This window comes from Mandrillus leucophaeus, unplaced genomic scaffold, assembly GCF_000951045.1.
Source record: "Mandrillus leucophaeus isolate KB7577 unplaced genomic scaffold, Mleu.le_1.0 Scaffold366, whole genome shotgun sequence".
Lineage (NCBI taxonomy): Eukaryota > Metazoa > Chordata > Mammalia > Primates > Cercopithecidae > Mandrillus > Mandrillus leucophaeus.
Genome location: NW_012103876.1, coordinates 1,269,553 through 1,288,866, shown reverse-complemented (window position 1 = coordinate 1,288,866; position 19,314 = coordinate 1,269,553). Strand labels below are relative to the sequence as shown.

At 55.0% G+C, this 19,314-nt stretch overlaps 1 protein-coding gene across 1 annotated transcript; it reads left to right on the top strand.

Moving 5' to 3' along the window:
* Window positions 1-18,048: 18,048 nt before the first annotated feature.
* Window positions 18,049-18,763, top strand: LOC105546724. Its single transcript, XM_011989988.1, has 2 exons — window positions 18,049-18,285; window positions 18,393-18,763. Exons 1-2 carry the CDS (start codon window positions 18,158-18,160, stop codon window positions 18,670-18,672), a joined length of 408 nt encoding a protein of 135 aa, XP_011845378.1. The 5' UTR covers window positions 18,049-18,157; the 3' UTR covers window positions 18,673-18,763.
* Window positions 18,764-19,314: the final 551 nt, after the last annotated feature.

Here is a 19,314-nt window from a genome sequence, read left to right as displayed (position 1 = left end):
TTTGACAGTATCAAAATTGTAAATGCATATATATGTCCTTTAAACCAACAATCCCTCCTTTCCTATTCAGCCAGTAGAGCCTGGAGATTAGAGACCTTTCCAAATCAGGGCATAGAAACCTTCCCCACATGCACTTCTCTTCTTTTCTATTTTTGTTCTCACAGCTATAGAGTGTCCCACAGTCCTGACAGGCCCTAGTTCATTGAGCCAGACCCTTGTGGGCAGAAACCTGAGTCGTTTTCAATATTTTGCTCTTGTAGTGCAGTGAGTAGCCTTACACCTATGTCATCGAGTTAGTACAAGGTGGAGCATGCATGCAATAAATCTATCAAGGGAGAAAACAAGATACAGAACAGTCCACAAGACATACTAGGTTTTGTACAAGAAAGAAAATAAGAATATGTTTTCATATTTGTTATACTTCAAGGAAGGCACTCTGGATGGACAGGCGGAAAGCTGGTAAGCATACCTGCCTTTGTGGTAGGGGTGGGTGGGGCAGCACGTTAGGGTAGAGACTTCCCATTCCCTTTTTTTTTTTTGAGACCGAGTCTCCCTCTGTCGCCCAGGCTGGAGTGCAGTAGCACATCTTGGCTCACTGCAACTTCCATCTCCCAGGTTCAAGCGATTCTCCTGCCTCAGCCTCCTGAGTAGCTGGGACTACAGGCACAAGCCACCATGCCTGCCTAATTGTTTTGTATTTTTAGTGGAGACGGGGTGTTACCATGTTGGTCAGGCTGGTCTTGAACTCCTCACCTCAGGTAATCCTCCCGCCACGGTCTCCCAAAGTGCCGGGATTACAGGCGTGAGCCACCGCGCCTGGTTCCATTTACCTTTTAAGCTCCTTCTGCTTTTGGAACCATGTGATTGTATTACCTGGTTACAAAACAAAAGCATAAATGAATGTAGAGGTGGAACAGAGGCGACCAAAATCCTGACTGTGGCAGCTAGTGGCTGACTTTGGGGAGCTGATCCGTACTGTGGTCTTGAGCTGTCTCTTGCACTCCTCGTTCACCTGCAGGAGCCAACAGGGAGCTGGAGAGGGGTGGGGATAGTACCCAAGAGTGCAGACCCCTACCCAGCTGTGTGCACATGCACGCAGCTGCCAGCAGCAACCAGAGCCACCCCTGGCGTCCTGTGTCAAGCCCACAGTGTTCTGGAGTGGTGATGAGGGGCCTCTCCCTCAAACTGGACGCCTTAAATCCTGCTTCCTACCACCTAGGGAAGACTCCAGAGGAGACTGCCCGGGTTGAGAAACTGCCCAGTAACAGCCGTTTGGCTCCCTTCCCATACACATATCGACACGGCCTGGCCCAGGCGGGGACTGCTTCCTACCTGCGCAGACACCACTTGACCCACACACGGGAGACCAGCAGAGCAGCCCACACCCTTGTCCCCAGATCCTGGCACCCTGAAGAAGCTGAGCAGAGCACACACAATTGAAATCTCCCCTCTGTAGCCCGAGGAGGGACCTGGGCTTTGGGGAGGGCACCAGGAGCGGGCGGCTGGGGGTAGGGCCACGTTCCCTTTTTGTCTCTAGCTGCCTTTGTTCGAAGATAAACATGCCTCGGCCTCCTTCCCCTACCTGAAAGCCGCTTCTGCCGGCGAGAGAAATCGTACACAATCTCTGCTCTGGATGTACAAAAAAGTCTGAAATTGCTTGGAGACCAGGCGGGAGGGAGCGGGGCGAGGCTGGGGGATCCGGGCGGGTAATTGCGGGTCATCCATCTGCCCTGTCGGAGGCCCCGGCTCCACAGCCTTCACAGAGAGGACTCCGCGAATTTGCTTTTTCCCCACATCTTGCATTACTTACTCTTTCCTCAGCAGCCATAAAACCTTTTCCTAAAACTGCCCTCAGGCATGATAAACAGGAGACATTCGGAACTGGTGAGAAAACCCCAAAATGATGCACTTGGCCATTCTCAGGATGCCTGAGCCGAATCTGCTTTGGGAGACTGGGGGGTTTCCACCGGACCCCAGCACTGCTGAGGACACCAGGGCTGCAGCATGGAGGGGGGGTCTCAGTCTCTCCCTCCTTCACCCTGCTCAGGGATTGACCCTGGAAGGCCGCCTCTGAATCGGCCTTAGGGCTTAGAAGCTACCAGAACCTGCACTGCCCGCCTGCATTCCTCCAGGTAGCCCACCAGTGACCCTTGAGTTGGGTTCCACCTGGCCTAGAACCAGTTATCTCCCTGACTTGAAGTGAGGGGTGGAGAACAGGGGGCTGGGGTGATGGGTAATGCGACATTGGAATGACCTGCCCAGCTCCCAGGCAGGATGCAGGACCAAAGGCCTCCCTGACCGCAGCCCCACGGGGGACTAACAAGACCAGAGCTTCGTGCTCCTTGTGCGGAGGAGCGGCACCTGCTCAGAAGCGGGGGCCCATCTCTGGAGTCTTTTACCCGGGAAACACAGGCCACCGTGAGCCCTTAGTGCAGTCTTGTCACCTCCCCGGGTCTTGGCTTCCCCAATGAACAGTGTGAGCAGCACCGCGACAACAATCACAGGGAATACGTATTGCTCACGTGGAACATGCCAGGCCTGGCCCAAGCACCTGATGTGGAGGCTCTCAACTCCCGGCCGAGGTCGGCTGCAGGGTCAGGCTGTGCCATGGCCAGGTGCAGTCGGTGAGGGGCTGTCTGTAAATAACAACTGTTATTTACAGTCTATCAAGGCTCCATTAAAGCCAGAGGCTTTCAGAGTCAAAACGGGCCCTAGAGGCCATGCAGGCCCACCTTCTGTCTCTCAGCACCCCAAACTCATGCCTGAGGAGGCTGAGGGACCTTCCTGGGGGCACACAGAGGTGGCGCAGACAGGGAGAAGAGTGTGGGTCTCCAGGCTGGCCATGCGGCCGCCTGACCTTCCTTTCTTCCCTGGCCCCGGAGGCAGGGAGTAGGGGCGCACAGGCCTCCACCCTTGGTCTAGGAGGTGTCAGCAGTGGGAGAAGGCTACTATCCTGGGGCTGTCGCTGCTCTTGCCCTGCCCTTTGGTAGGCTTTGTCCTTGGCTTCTCCTGGTGTGGAAGGCTGGGGCAGCCCCTGGAGACTCCCCACTCCCCTTCACGAGGGACTCCCCCTCACCCTTTCCAGCTTCCTCTGCCTATGAGAGAGGTGGGAGTGAACCCCAGCCACGGCCCTCTCCATGCTGCCCATTACCAGTGACTGCGGAGGACGGAGCAGCTGGGGGAGCTCACGCCGCCTGCCACTGGGGATGGTTCTGGTCTCAGCCTTCAGCGGGGTGAGGGATCCCGGGCCTGGGGCCTGTGGGAGAAGTTGTCTCTCAGTTCTGGGGGCAGCAGGGGGTGAAACCCCTGCCGGCAGCCTCATCACCTTTTCAAGGGTAGAGCTTGCAAACTCTCATGCCTACAGCCAAGCCAGCCAGGTGGGGACAGCCCAGGATGGGCCCTTGGGGCTCCAGCTGACAGCAGCATTCACAAGACAGGCCAGTATGGGTGGCCGTGCTGCATTTTGAAGAAGAATCGGAATCCCAGGCTTTTAAAATAGGAAATGTCCTAAGTTGCAGGCACTGCCAGTCACACATGACCCCTGAGCCTGTCCTGCGGGGGTGCCCCCGGCTCCCAGGACCCAGGCCCTCTGTGTGCTGGGGCTGTGCTGGGGCCGAGAGGGGAGGCACTCCACTCACTCACACACCAGAGGCTCCCGTGAGGAGGCCCTGTGTCCCTAAGGTGGGAGCAGGGGGCTGGGGAGGTTGGGCGGTTTGCTGGGACCGCAGGCTGAACAACAGCTCCCACTGCCCTCAGCCTGTGCTTTCCAGGCCCTTCCCCCAAAGCCACCACTGCCAGAGGGTGCTGGGATGCCCCTTCCTTTGCCTCCTGCATGCTGGGTCCTTTGGTGTGCCCCTGTCTCTGCCAGGAGCTCAGGATGGAACCCCAGACATGGCCAGCCACTCCTCGGCAGGCCAGCCTCAGTCCTCTGTCAAGGCAGGGTTCCTGGCCCACAGGTCTGTCACTCCTGTCCTGGCTTGGGTACTGAGCTATTTTGCCCCCTTACCTCTGTCTACTCGACGTCCCCAGGTGGGTACCTTGGCAGGATTCCTGAGGCAGGACATACTCCCCCTCAGGGCCCTGATGGGCCCCAGTTCCTCATCTGAGCCCCAATTTCCCAGCCTGTGAGATGGTGCTGATAACCCAGCCACCGGATTCCTGGGGCTGCAGAAGGTGCTGTGGGGTCCGGCATCTTCCCTCACAGGGAAGGAAGGGGGTCCGTGCAGGCTCCTCTCGTGGGCCTCAGGTTAATAGGCCTCAGATTCGGACTGGAGACTCACAGAGATGCTCTGTCGGGATGGAGAAAAGAAGATGGGCGTCACTCTGCATAGCTGTGGCCATCTTGCCTGTCTTCTCCCTCGTTCCCTGGGGAATCTCTTGGCACCCTTACGAACTCCGTCCACAGGATCTGTCCAGAACCCAGCCCCACCTTCTGCCTCCCTTGGGCCCTGTGGGCTGAGGGCCACGTCTCAGCATCTCCTTCCCTGTCCCCGGAAGGGAGAAGCCCCTCCTTCCCCGGCCTCCTGTACCCCAGCCCCTTGGCCCAGCTTAACGTTCTCAGCACACACCCCCACCTGGCTCGTTGGACGGCTGCTTAGTGCTTCTCTACTCCGCCTCCAATGCAACTGGCTATAAAACAGACTCCATGTCTGTTTTGTTCCCTGACATCTCCCCAGTGCCTGGCCCCTAAGTAGGAGCTCTGGAAACACGTGCTGAATGAATGAATGAATGAATGAATTGTTAAATGTAAACATTTAAGTTATCCCGCAGTTTCTGTAACACTATGGGGAATTTCTGGCATTTTTAACATACAAGGACCCAAAACATAGTTTTACTGGAGAGTCTCCTTTCTCGAGAAGCTCCCAGCAGGAGCATGATGGTGGGTGGCTGAGTCCAGAGGTTCTGCCCACCCCAGGGAAGGAGGAAGACAGCACAGATGTGCTCAGTGCCAGGGGGCAAGAATGTCCCCCCCACCGAGGAGGCAGCTTGGTCTATGGCCCTGGGGGCTCAGAGCAAATGCCCTACAGAAGTTGCGGTGCAGGGAATCCCAACACAAGACTATTCATTGTGACACAGGCCAACAGGAGAATCTTCAGAAAGGGCATTTACGGGGTGTGTGGGAGCTGTTAAGCTCACTTGAGGAACGAAGAGCAGGGAAAAGAGAATGGTGCAGACACAAACACACGGACAGGGTGTGCTGGGCAAATGGGCTTTCCTCCTCCTGGGACATCACAGGCTCTGTTTAAGAGAAGGGCAAAAGGGGCTGGGCACAGTGGCTCACACCTGTAATCCCAGCACTTTGGGAGACCGAGGCAGGTGGATCACTTGAGGCCAGGAGTTAGGGACCAGCCTGGCTGACATGGCAAAACCCCGTGTCTACTAAAAATACAAAAATTAGCTGGGCGTGGTGGTGGTGCACCTGTAATTCCAGTTACTTGGGAGGCTGAGACAGGAGAATCCCTTGAACCAGAGAGGTGGAGGTTGCAACGAGCCGAGATTGTGCCACTGCGCTCCAGCCCGGGAGACAGAGGAGAGTCTGTCAAAGGAAGGGAAGGGAAGGGGAGGGGAGGGGAGGGCAAAAGGTAGGCAGTTGGCAAACACTGGATTAAACAAAGTTAGATTGATTTTGTCACTGCAGGACTCGCCAGAGCCTTTAATGGGATATAGCGTGCCCCATTTCCAAAACTGATTTGTTTCATGGAGGACGTGGAGGGCTCAGAGGGCCATCTAGACCACCTTGGGAATTAGGAATTACTGACAAGAGCACAGGGGCACATGGCAGCCAGGGATGGGGGTAGGGACAAGAGGGATGCTACTGGAAAATGAAGCTGAGGTCCATTTGCAAACTCTTTGAATGCCCTGCTTCCAGGAAAGGGCTGCTATAGCTGAGCATTGCACAGCTGCAGGGAACACCAACCCCAGAAACCACAACCTGAATGGTGGCTCCTGGAGCTGTGCAGTGTACACTCTGAACATCTGTCCATGGCAGCATGCCCAGAGGTCAAGGCTCATTCGGCCCCAGTGAATGCTGCCAAGTGGGAAGATGCTATAGACTAGTGTCCACCAATATTGAAACTGTTAAAACTAGTGGTGACAGAAGACTGTAATTCTCAGCCCTTGGGGTGTGGATGGGCCACATGACTAGTTTCAGTCAATGACAAGTGAGCAGAAGTCAGACGATGTCACATGCTGAAGCTGTGCAATGTCCCTGCACTCTTCTTCTGTCTCTTCTTTCCCAGAAGCAGCAACTGACAAGGCCATGTGTCTCAGATGCCACTTAAAGATGGTGGTGCCTCCATCAGCCTGGTTCCCTAAGTGACCCTGTGGAGCAGAGTGCCCTGGCTACCCTCACTGAATATGTGGTGCGTATAAGAAATAAAGACCTGTGTGGTAAGCTCCTGTGACTTGGAGGTGCTTGTTACTGCAGCATAGCTCAGCCTATCCTGACCTACACAGAAATAGAGCTAAATGTTGTCCTGACTTGTGATTTTGAAAAGAAATCTTCTGGTGTTAAATGCTGGAGACGGGATAAAAATACTACCAGTATAGCGCAGACCAAGCAGAATCCCTGTGCAGGAGAGGTGTGGCCCCACGGGCCGCTGGTTTGCAGCCCACCCACCATCACAGGCTCAGCTGTAGGGCCTCAGAGGACCGTACATAGAACGTGAGCTAACTCATTTTTTTGTACTTTCCCATGCAATCTCAGATCTACTTGTGGGCGTATCAGGACAGAATGAGACTCTCTGCTCTATGATTAACTGGAAGAGATTGCCTGGTTACAAACAGAGAAAAAGAAGGCAATTCTATGGCTCTTTTAGAAGCTGCTGAAAAGCAGTATTTGGGCATTTGAACGCCTGTGGGCCAGCAGCTATGAGACGAGGGCTGAATCAGACTTCAGGATACAGGAAACGGGGTTAAGAACTCATGGTTCAAATTCCAGCTCTGCCATTTGGTGTGTAACCTTGGGCATGTCGCCTCACCTCTCTGAGCCTGTTTCCTTGTTGGGAGGTTGGGAATCATCATAGAAACCACTTCTCAGGGATGTTGACAGGAGCAAGGGAGGTATGTGGCCAGTCGGGTGGTTCCTAGTCTCCTGGGGCATCCCTGCCTGCACGGAGGAGGCTCATCCAGGGAAGGGGCCAGGATGGGCCTGAGACACAGGTTCCCTGGGGCCAGTCAGTTACAGTCTGGCTGTATGCGTTTCCTGTGGCTGCTGTCACAAATTCCTACAAGTGTGGTGACTTTTTTTTTTTTTCCATTTTTAAATATTGTGGTTAAAAAAAGCCCATGTAACATGAAATGTGCCATGCCAGCCGTTTGTAAGTGTATGGTCTGGTGCTAAGTATCTTCATATTGTGCAACAGATCCTCAGAACTTTTTCATCTTGCAAAACTGAAGCTCTCTAACTTGGTGACTTTTTAAACAACGCACATTTATTCTCTTACAGCTCTGGAAGCCAGAAGTCCAAAATCATTGTCACTGGGCTAAAGTCAAGGTGTTGACAGGCTGGCTCCTGCTGGAGGTTGCAGGGAGGATCCATTTCCCGGAGTTCTGTAGCTTCCGGAGCTGCCTGCATTCTTTGGCAGAATTCCACTTCCTTACATCACTCCAACCTCTTGCTTCTGTTGTCACAGTTCCCACTTCTAGTGTCAAATCTCCCCCTGCCTCCCGATTGTAAGGATACTTGTGATTACACTTAGGGCCCACCCAGATAATCCAGGGTAACCCTTCCTTCTCAAGATCCTCAACTCCACTGCATATGCAAAGCCCCCTTTGCCAGGCAAGGTACCATACCCACGGGTCCACGAATTGGGACTTGCATGTCTTTGGGGGCCGCTCTTCGCCTAACACCCTGGCTACCATGGTCCGCTCTGGGCCCAAGGTGCCGTCCCTGGCAGCTAGGACAAGCAGGGTTCCAGAGGAAAATGCCAAGTGGGGACCCATGGAGTAGCAGGACTTGGGGACAAGCCCGGTTCTGTCCCCTGATCTGTCTCTCGCCGTCTGGAAACATACAGGGGCCTTCCTCTGGTCCTTCCTCATCCACTGCAAGGCATGCTCCTTCCTTCCACCCCTCCGCTTCCTCAGGTGACAGTACCTACCACAGGACCATTCATGGAACTAACAAAGCACTGGACATACAGACAAAAACTGCTTCTTTTCAGAAGCTCCCATCCTAGTGACGGAGAGTGAAGAAGCTGGGTACATGATGTGGGAGGCAGTGAAGCGCACTAAGGAGAGCAAGCAGGGACAGGGAGAGGAGGGCAGGGCAGGCCCGGGCTGTGAAGATGCAGCCCACACACATTTATCAAGCACCTACCAGGCTCTAGGGCCTGGGACACAGCCGAGAATGAGACAGACCCAGCCCTGTCCCGGAAGACCACCTAGTTTAGCAGGGGGATGAAGCCGACGAGGAAATGAGTGGAGCACGTGCAGAAGGCAGTGAGGCTGGGAGGAACCATAGCAGGGCCCTGGGCTCAGGATTGATGGGGCTGCTGCACATGGGGCAGTCAAGGAGGGCCTCTCGGAGGAGGTGATTGGGGACTGACCGTGACAGCTCCAAGTTGAGGGGACAGCAACTGCTGTGGGGGTGATGCACCTCAATAGGCGTGCGTATCTGGGTGGCAGGAGCTCAGAAAAGTGTGTCGGCGGCAGTAAGGATGGAGGGAGATTGTCCTGGGACAGGGGCTTCTCATCCTACCTGCTGTGCCCAGGCTTTTAAGACCAGCACTGAAGACACCTGAGACAGACCCAAGAGAAAGGCCTGCCCACACCTAGTGGCCACTCCAGACAGAATGAGGACAGGGCCCAGCACGGGTGGAATGGCCCAGGCCTGGAGCAGCCCCTCTCAAGGGGAGCCTGCCTTGTCCCCCACTCCTGCGCGGAGCCCTGTTCCCTCACGTGGGCTGGCTTCTTTAACGAGACCATCTGTCTGGCTCTCCTCACTCGGCTGAGCCTGATGGTACCATCCATCTCCCCCAGCCCCATCTCCCGTCTGTCTGTCACCGCCAGGCCCCCACCATCCCTGCCCAGCTCTGAGGGGCCTCGGCAGGTCTGGCCTTCGTGCTTACTCTTCTCATCTGGCCACATCTGGCCCCCGTGCTGAGTCACCCGCTCCATCTGCCTGTCCTCGCTGTTGGACGGTGGCCGTCTCCTTCCTGGCTCTCTTGGAGCCACGTGGCAGCCCACGCGTGGAGCGGGTGCCAGAGCCAGCACACGCGTGGGGATGTGACTGTGAGCGGCTTGGTGCCAGCCTGCATCCCAGGAGGGGCCCCTCAAGGACAGCCCCCACTGGAGGCCTCCCCCGCAGCCCCGGAGGGTCTGGTGGTCCATTTGACGAGTCTCAAAGAGACCAAAGAGACTCAGAGAGACAAAGGCCAGGCCACAGCCATGCCGAGGCAGAAATGGAGATGCCTGGTATCAAGGCTGTGTATAAACCCGGCTCTGCTGAATGCCAGAGCCTTTCAATTCTGCATCTGAGCGTGGAAGTAGGAAGAGGGTGGGCATTTCAGAAGGGTGTGGGGGCAGGAGGCAGCCTGGAAGCAAACGAGTCACAAGCCTGGGATCCGAGGCCCTGCAGGGCTGGACCCAGAGCTCTGAATCTGGGTGGGTTACTTAGCCTTTTCCCGCCTGACTTCCTGCTCATATTTTGAAAAATAAACCAGTTGCACTGAGGTAGTACAATACCATCACCTACCCCTCAGGCCAGCCTGGAATAGCAGCCCCTCCTCTGACAACAGCACCCCAAATTTTCCTTAAGCCCCTTCTCAATCCCTGAGGTTTGGGAAGCGCTGACAGGAGAAGACATGTGACCAAAGATTAGATAATCCAAGCACTGCAAACTCAGCCCTAACCCCACTTCAGTGCTTGGCTTGGGGTCAGGTGGGCGCCAAGCTGGGTTAGTCAGGGCCAGAACCTTTGCCGAACTTAGCTCCCCTCCCCTCCCCTCCCCTCCCTTACCCCCCCTCCCCTCCCTTTCCCTTTCTTTTTTGTTTTTTTGGAAACAGGGTCTCGCTCTGTTGCCCAGGCTGGAGTGTAGTGGTGCAATCACAGTTCCCTGCAGCCTCAGACTCCTGGACTCAAGTGATCCTCCTGCCTCAGCCTCCCAAAGTGTGGGGATTACAGGCGCACTCTGCCACGGCCAGCCTGCTGGAACGTTTCTAACGAAGGCGTGCTCCTTGCCCCTGGGTCTGTGGGAGTGGGAAGGCTGTGAGCTAGAGCTACGGGTGGCTGCCATGTGGTGAGAGCCCGCCTGTGAGGAAAACCAGCAGAGAGGAGAGCAGAGCCAAAGCAGGGAGAATAAGAGCAGTCCTAACAAGCCCCTGGATCCAGCTGGGCCTGAAGCCAGCTCCACTTCTGGACTTTTCAGTAACCGATGCCAATACATTGCCTTTTATAACAGAGCCTGAATTGGGTTCTGTCATTTGCAACCGAAGAGTTGTATGTGCTATATTCCTGAAAGGGACAAACACGTGCCTGATACACAGTGGGCTCTCAATACATGTGGAAGATAAGACCTTTGTGAGAACAGCCAGTCTCAAGACATATTCTATGATTTCCTGGGTCTAACACTCCGCACATGGCAGAATTATAGAGATGACAAGCAGTCTTGTGGCTGCCGGGAGCTAGGGCTGGTGGAGGGTGGAGGTGGGTGTGACATCTTCACGGGGATGGGACAGGTCTGGATCTTGAGTGCTGTGGTGGCTTCATGATCTCCACATGTGACAAAATGACGTAGAGCCGTATGCATACCCTGTGCCAATGTTGGTTTCCTGGTCTGGTATTGTACTAGAGTTATGTAAGATAGAACCATTGGGAGAAACCCAGTAAAGGGTACAACGGCACCTCTCTGTACTATTTTTGCAAGTTCCTGTGAATCTGTAATAATTTCAAAATAAAAAGTTATAAAGAAGAAGTTCTTTGTAGGCGTACCACCCAGCAGCTCTTGGACCCCAAAAGGCAGAGCATGGGCATTGAAACCAGATGAAGCAGAGCTGAAATCTGAGCATGGCTGTTCACCTGCTAAGTGGTCTTGGGTCAGTCACGTCTCTCCTCCTGCCCTCAGCATTCTCATCTGTGGAGTGGGGCTCACTGGGGCTCATGGGCCTGCCCCATGGGGTGGTGATGACAGAGGATACAATTAAGACTGTGCTCTGTCTCACTCAGGACCTGGCTATGGGAGGTGATAAACTTCAGCAGCAGAAGCAGGCCATCAACACAGGGGGGGCCTTGCGTGGACCTGGCAAGGTCATGGGTTCTGAGCCAGCCTCCCTGGGCTTGAGTCCTGGCTCTGCTGCTCCCTGCCTGGGTGACCTGGGGCAGGCTACTTGACCTCTCTGGCCCTCAGTGTTTCCATCTGTACAATGGAGATAATCATAGTGCTTATCACGTATGCTACTTTTGAGGATTATTTTTTGTAGAGACAGGTTCTCCCTATGTTCCCCTATGTGGCTGATCCTGAACTCCTGGCCTCAGGCAAACCTCCCAACTCAGCCTCCCAAAGCTCTGGGATTTCGGGTGTGAGCCATGTAGCGTGGTCTGCTTTTGAGGATTAAATGAGATAGTGCACCTGAGGCCCCTAGGGCAGAACCTCACACTTGCAGGGACAGTAGCCCTTTGGGGTGCGGAGAATGGCCCCATGGGTGGGGGTGGGGGGCCCCTGGCCATGCAGCGAGGTCTGTTGCAGCATTGCCAGGAAAGCTCTCAATTCCTGGGGATCAGCACCCTCAGGAGCTTCCCCTTCAAGATCCTGCAGCCAATGATGAATCCCACTCCGGCCAAGCAGAAAATCTGATCCCAGACACCTAAGGAAGTGGAGGGACCCCTGCCCAGAGAACCCAGGCTCCCGCCTTCCTTCTCCCAGTCCTCCCTGAGGAGGGAGAGCACAAACCTGAAGTGGAATCTGCACGGAATGGACTTCGAGGTACAGCCTCTGAGAATAAAGGAAAGGATACAGTGTTTGTGGTCAGTGAAAGAATTCTGGGGACAGTCGGGGCTCAGTGGGTTGCTTGAGGGAGGCTACAGATGTTCCTCTGTCTCCAAACATGTATTTCATGGTCTGTCATGGTTTTAGGATCCCTAGAATTCCATCGCTGGGCTCATCCCTGGGTTAAACACTGCCCACTCCTGCGTTCTGTTCTTTTCAAACTAGAGGAGTAACATATTAAGCCATGAATGTGTGAACTAATTTATGACAGGGCCTGGGGTGAGGCATGCTCAAAGCAGACCGAGGAAGGGCAGGAGAGGCACAGGAAGGGGGACGGGGAGGGTTGGGGGTAGGGAATGATGCCTAAGGCAAACTTTGCCTGCTCTGGCTGGCTCTTGGTGATAATCTATTTAAAGGCCTCCCCTGGCTGTTCTCGTTGATGTAGATCCATTTGAGCAGTTTCAGGGCTGCAGTCTTTATTTAATGCAGCTCCAAGCCTGATGCGCAGGGCCCAGAGCTGAGCGGAGGCTGGCTCCTGGCAATGCTTAATAGCAAGGTGAGAACGTGGAGCTCCTGAGTAGGGGAGGCACGACGTCAGGCAGCAAGGGCTGGGCTGGCTATGCTGCACAACCTGCTCCTTGCTGCTGCTGGAAGGATGGAGCAGGCTGGAGGTGGAAATTCCCACCCCGGAGTCAGCACTTAGGAGAAGGGAATCTCAGTGTCAAATGAGCTGACGATTCGGTGGGATGGGAGAGGCTTTACTGAATAGTGGCTGAGGATAAGCCAGCATGGCTTCAGCAAACAAGAAATACGTTGGGTCATGGAGTAGTCTAGCGTCAGGTACGGCTGAATCCAGGACTCCCTGTGAGAACATCTAACAGTTCCTCAGACCACATGCTTCCTGCTGAATACGCTGGGGGAGCATGTCTGGGGCCAGGCATTCCCTGCAAAAGTCCCAGGGTCCTTTCTGATTGGTCTGGCTTGGGTCACATGCCCCTTCCCTAAACCAAACACTGTGGCCAGGAGGATGGGATAGGCTGATTGTCTCCGCCCACTCCAAAGCACCAAGTGAAGAGGGGAGGGAGGTCAGTTCCATCCAAGCCTCACAGAGGGCAGGAGGCCCCGGAGCAGGGCTGGCCTAGGAAGCAAGCAGACACTGGCTCACGGCAACGCTGAGCCTGTGTCCACACACCTCATCCAACGTACCCCTCTCAGCTGCCTCTGCAGATACTTCTTCAGATGAGAGCACTGAAGTAGAGGGACTTACCCAACACCCAGAGGGGGATTCCAGCTAAAATAGAATCCAGATAAAAGATTTTATTTTATTCTCAGTTCTTTCCAGCGCCTCCTGGTCCAGCTGGCACTGATCTCCTGTCCCATGTTCCCTGCCCCTGATATTCCAGAGTACTTGGACTCCTAGGTTTGGGACCGGAAAAGGATCTTAGAGTTTGTTGTCTCCAGTCTCTTTGAGTAATGCACCTAGGGTCACACAGCCCACGAAGAGCAGAACGGGGACTAGAATTCACGTCTAATAGGACAGCTTGTCACTTACCTTGTGTCTGCCTCACTGCTTGGGAGTCAGGTCTTAACTGTGTGGCCCTGGTCTCTACCTGCTTGCCAACCTTAGTTTCCCATCTCCCCATGGTGAGGGTGTGAGGGTATCCCCGAGGGCCCCCTAGAGCTCCCCAGGCTCAGCCCCTGATTGATGGTCTGCGCGTTCCTGGGTCTCCACACACCGCGGTTTGCATGTCTTACTCCTCCTTGACATCATTTTCTTTCTAGATAATTGCTTTGTTCTAATTCTTTAGAGGTAATTTTCTTCTGTTACTTTATTTCTACAGTTAACACCCTCCAATTAATTTCATAGCTCTTGAAAGTTCTCACATAAGTTGCCCTCACAAACCCTTCCAGTTTAACCGTCGCGTGCAATAGCAGCGTCTCCGACAACACAGCCATGTATTCACGCCTACTGCATCCGAGCACATCGGTTGCATTTGATCTTCATAATAACCTTAAGAGAGTAGCCTGCTTTTACAGAGAGGAAAAATTCAGACTCAAAGAGGTAAAGCAGTCTGCTCCAGGACTGTAGTACAGGCAGAGCTGGGATTTGAACCTCCACCTCCAGCTGCTGGCCTGAGTCAACAGCTGCTCCAGATTCAAGGGGGAGCACATGGTGGCTGTCAGGTCCCAGGTGCACATCTGTCCTACTGGGGTGGCTCCAGAGTGAACTTGGTGGCCCTACTGGCTCCACCTCTGGCGATTCCCTACAACCTTCCCCTGGATCCTACACAGAGAAGCTTCCCTGGCAGGCAGGAGGAAATGAAATCGAGGCAAAACACAGGGTCTCAGCATCCATGCATGGATGGGGAAAAGACAGTAGTGGTTATAGCATCTCTTAGGGAGAGGAGGAAAAAAAACGTAACACCAACTACATTTGAAGAGAAATAATACATGATTTCAAATTCTATTTTCTTATCTCTCTCAGTACATCTCCTGGTGCTATTTTATCTAGTAAATAGGAGACCTAGTTGTTATTCTCAATTATGATATTAATACTCCCGGTGACCCTGGGCAACTTACCTCCCTTCTCTGAGCTGGTTTCTCGATCTATCACCACCTGCTCAAGGACAAAAAGATGTTCTCGCAGGAAGGAAGCTCCCCGTGTCTGGAACAGGCCTGGGCCCTCGTTTACCCAGCAGGTGCTGCTGGTGTGGGCGGGGGTGGCCTGCAAGGGGTGGACGGACCGCAGTCCTCAGTGCCTGCTCTCAACCTCTCTCTCCTTTTTCCTAACCACAGACCTAACCCTCCTGACCGTGTTTGCACTTGTTAGCCTCACAGATCCTTCTGCCAACCTCCCTGTCCTGTTAGATTCTAGAATTTTCCCCTGTCCCTTCCTCCCAGAGTTGGGGGAAGGGTAACAGCAAACCCCAGCTGGGCGACAACTTCCGCCGCCATGTGCTTGGTTCGATACTGTTTTCCTATTTTTCCAGCCATCTCCCTCCATGGGGGGAGGTTGCCACGGGCGATCGGCCCAGCCTGTGTTTACCTCCGCACTCTGTGCCTCCTCTCCTGCATCCCGCAGGGGCTCCCCAGCCATCTGGAATGGGGCCCACAGCTCCCCTCTCCCCCACGTGCCAGCCGAGAAGGCCGGTTTGAGCACTGCGTGGGAGGCCCAAGCTTCCCGCCAACATGGGCAACTGAATTTGGAAAACAGCTCATCACCAACGAAGGAAAAAAAAAACAAAAAAACAAATAATGAACTGCAGAGACCCTGGGCTGGGGTTTGGCAAACACCGATGGAAACAAGTCCCCTGTGAAAAAGTCTAATGATTTTTGCTCTTGTTCAGAACTGAAGACTAATTCTAAAATATTGGTCGTCCGGAAAGAGAGGTAGCGGGTGGGGCCACAAGCTAGTTCCAGCCCGCAGGAGACCCAGGGCTCTGTAGCCCAGGAGACTCAGCGCTCACACATGCAAAGCACACCTGGAGGACCCTGGATAGACAGTGCTGTGAGGCAGATAGGATGAATGGACCTTGGTTGCTGCTTTTAATGGAGAGGGAAGCTCAGGCTCAGGGATATGATCATTTCTGGGCAGATCTGGGTCCTCATCTGTGATAGTCTGAGGCTCCCGTCGTAGCTTAGGGAGGACTTCAGGTCATATTTGTACCAAATCCTCTCCTGAACCCTAGGGCGACAGTTAAAATATTTATCAACTCGAGGTGCCAGGGCGCTGAGCCAGCAGGGCTGTGGCCAGACCAGCCACTGGATAGGGCAGGTCCCAGAGGCCCCGGAGGCCCTGGAGGCTGGGGGTAGGGGCGGGGTGGCCAGGACAGAGAAGTAGAGGCCTCTGGGGCCAGAGGCAGCAGCTACTCACCACCTGGGATGGAAGCGATTTAATATTTTAGCAGCTGGCTTGCCCCACCAAGTGCCCCGGGTGGTTGTCAGTGCTGCTCCAACCAGCACCTGGCTATGACCCAGCACGCATCTTCCATAGCAGCAAAGTCAAACCTGCCTCGCCGTGCGGCTTCTGGGCCTCATTTCCACAGGCCTGGGGGACCTCGAGGAAGGCGGGATGAGAGGCTCTGGGGTCACCTTCTGGTGCTCTGTGCGGATAAGAGGACCCTTGTCCAGTGCTTGGCCTAGAGCCTGGCATGAGGTTACTGCTCAAGAAGGGTTCACTGCATTTAAAATTTCCAAAGCTGTGCTTCTGCCTGCCCCTGCCCCTCTCTTGTGAGAAACATGACCATCAAGTAAACAGGCAAGCAGTTGCACATCCAGGCAGAGCGCAGTGGCTGTGGCCACCGCTGCCCCCCTGCCCAGGCCTCATTTCAGGAGTAGCCTTGCAGCGGGCTGGTGAAGCCCCGCACACAGGACAGCGTCCTTTCTCGGGACTACATCTTGTATGAGAAGGCAAAGATGCCTTCACAACCTGGTTCATTCACCTGCTAAGCCCCCACCCCCCGCAGCTAGGCTCTGGGGTCCTGGCCAGGCCTCACACCCACCTAAGATGAGACAGGGTGTGGAAGAAGAAGGGGCCCAGACTTTTTGAAGGAAGCCCTTCCATAGCAGAGCCCTGAGCGGCACTGGGGTCTCCTGAGGAGCCGCCTGCAAGAAGCCTTCTCCTTTGAACAGAAGACTGCGAGGGAAGTGGGTTGGAGACTGGGGGCGGAGGAGGGAATGGTGATCTTGGAGGGAACATTACAGAGGTGGCTCCTCTGGTCCTTGGCCAGGATAACCACCTCCTCTCCCGGTTGCAATCAAAGAGTGGGTGGCCCTGCAGCTCCTGCATCAGAAGCACCTAGGCATATGCTTGTTAAACCTGCAGACTCTAGGCGCTGGGCGGCGTCCGTCCGGCCAAGTGAGCATCGCTGGGGCAGGGCCATGAAGATGACCTTTCAAAAAATGACTGCAGCGATCGATGCTCTTGCTTCCAAACATTTGAGAACAACTCCCTTAGACTGAGATGTCATGCTTCTTGGGCCGGAATTCCCCTTCACTTCCTCCTCCCCTACCCCAGACTGTCTGGGCTTGAGTCCCATTCTGCCACTTAAAGCTGTGGGAGTTTGAGTGCCTCAGCTGCCTCATCTGTGAAATGGGAGAGAAGTAGAACCTACCTCCCCTTTGAGCCTTGCTTCCAAGGGAGTAGAAGGCACCTTGCCTTATGGCTCCCTGAGAGCAGCTCTGACAGAAGCTGTTACAGAAGGGAACTCGTCCCTGCCTCGCCCTGGTGCATGGGGTCATCAAGCACCAGGTGGTGGCATTGGTTGGGGTGAAAAGGGCTCTGCACCCCTAACACAAGGGCTCTAGACCTGGCTTCACGCCATCACACCTGTATGATCCATTCTCAGTGCTGGGACACAGCTCTTCCAGACAAGCAAGGCCCCTGTTTTCAAGGTGTCAAGACGCAGACAACAAACTCACAAACAAACCAGTGAAACGAACGGTGATAACTGTTGTGAAGGCAATTGAAAGACCCCAATGCCAAGTAACCGACATGGTGTAAATAGTGGCAGAGTGTCCTGGGCAGAGAGAACAGCAAGGGCAAAGGTCCTGGGGCAGGAATGGATGCAGAGTGCTAAGGGGACAGAAAGAAGGCTGCTGTGCTGGAGCGTCCCCAGGGAGGAGCGGTGGGGTGAGGGAGGGGGTGAGTTCAGAGAGGCAGCCCAGCAGATCTTGCAGGGCCTATGGAGCTTATTCTAAGTGTGATGGGCAGCTCCTCCCAGCTGGGAGAATTAAATGGAGTAATGAAGCACAGCGCTTGCACCAGGGTTGGTGCCAGGTGACTGCTGTCTGTGCCCTCACCCCATGACAGACGCACCATGGCTGAGACATTAGGGTCACATGGTGACTTGGAGCCTCAGGTCCTAGGAACTGCCCCGACGCAACTTCAGATCGTTGGCTGGGATCCATTCAAAGACGTCAGGAGGTGTTTATTCAGATCACTGGCTTCTCTCTGCACCGCCCCCGACCCTCACCCCCCACCCGCGCCATCCCCCAACACGGGGCCACGGTAACACAGTTCGTCTGTTTCCTCAAACCTAAAACACAGCCGGGCTTTTCAGGGCTCTAAGGCCCCCGAGTGTGGTGGGTGCCCCGGAGAAGGACAGGGCAGGGATGTCTGGGGATCTGGTTCTCTCCCGCTTGCAGGTGTGGCTGGCGTGCGCGTTGGGAGCGCCTGCTTGCCCCTCCTCCGGGGGGAAGGACTGGCCGTCGTCCCTGCTCCGGGGCTGCGGGATGCGGGTGCGCCGAGCCCTCGGGAGGCCTGGCTCTGGTGTGGGCTGCGGGGAGAAGGCGCGGGAAGGAAGGAAAGAGGCGAAACGGTGCGGGAGGGAGGCGGCCGTTGCCATGGAAGGAGCTGCAAGGTATTCTGGGACCAGAATTCTCTCTGCAGAGGGCCGGGTGGGGGGCGGCCGGCTGGGGAAGGTGAGGGGAAAGCCAGTGCCATTCCTTTGTCCTTGGCGCTTCTCAGCCTCCCTGCAGACCGCGAACGGAGCCCCCGCACCCCCGAGGCTGGCCTCTGGCCTCCCGCCCCAGCCCGGCCGGGGGCCCCTCCCCGCTCCACCATCCGCCTTGGGTACAGAAGCGGCGAGTGGCCCCTTTCCAGGAGGCCTGTTTACCAGCACGACAACAGCAAATTAGTGCGCTTAAGAGGCATTCAGCGTTTATCCCGGCAAACATGCGCAGCGCGAAGGGGGCCTGCAAGGCCTGCTCCCCGGAATCTACTGAAATGGGTCTGCTGTGCATCTTAATCGACTTCCTTCCACCCACCACATTAAATGCATTTAATCTACTCTTGCAAATGGCTAATTTTGAAAATCCGCTTATCAGAATTAGGTCCTCAACATCCATATTTATTTACTTTTCATTTTCATAATCTTTTTTTTTTTTTTTTTTTTTTTCCGTGTGTGTGACTGAATTCCGTTTACTATTGTCTGGCTCTCTCTCACACGTCCCGGGGGGCCGGGGCAGGGGAGAAGGGCCAGGTTAGGAGCAAACTGGAAATGGAAACCTGGCAGGGATGAAAGGCATGGGCTCGGGATTTGAGGATTGGGAGGCTCTTCCCCGGTGGCAGCATCTTCAGGAAATCACCAAGAGCTGAGGCTTGAGCAGAGCAGGTTTAAAAAGGCGATGCGGAAGTCTTGCTGAATCCCAGGCACCCGGGGCCTGCCTGGCAGGAATCAGCAGCCGTGTCAGAAATGTGCAAGAAAGTGGTTGGGATCAACTGTCTTCCCCAGCGCCCCCGGTGCCAGGCTCCGTGCTAAGCGCTTCACGTGGACTGGCACTCATGCTCACGCCAGCCCTGCTCAGTGAATGCCAGGCGCGTCTCGCAGACAAGAAGGCTCCTGCTGCGGCTTAGACCCACATTCACATCCAGACTGCACGTCCTCCTC

What these genes read in the sequence shown, in the direction of transcription:
- LOC105546724 (XM_011989988.1), top strand. Translation starts at nt 18,158, where the DNA reads ATGCGGGTGCGCCGAGCCCTCGGGAGGCCTGGCTCTGGTGTGGGCTGC. An exon ending in GCCATGGAAGGAGCTGCAAG is followed by an intron (nt 18,286 to 18,392) that starts GTATTCTGGGAC and finishes GGCGCTTCTCAG; the next exon opens with CCTCCCTGCAGACCGCGAAC.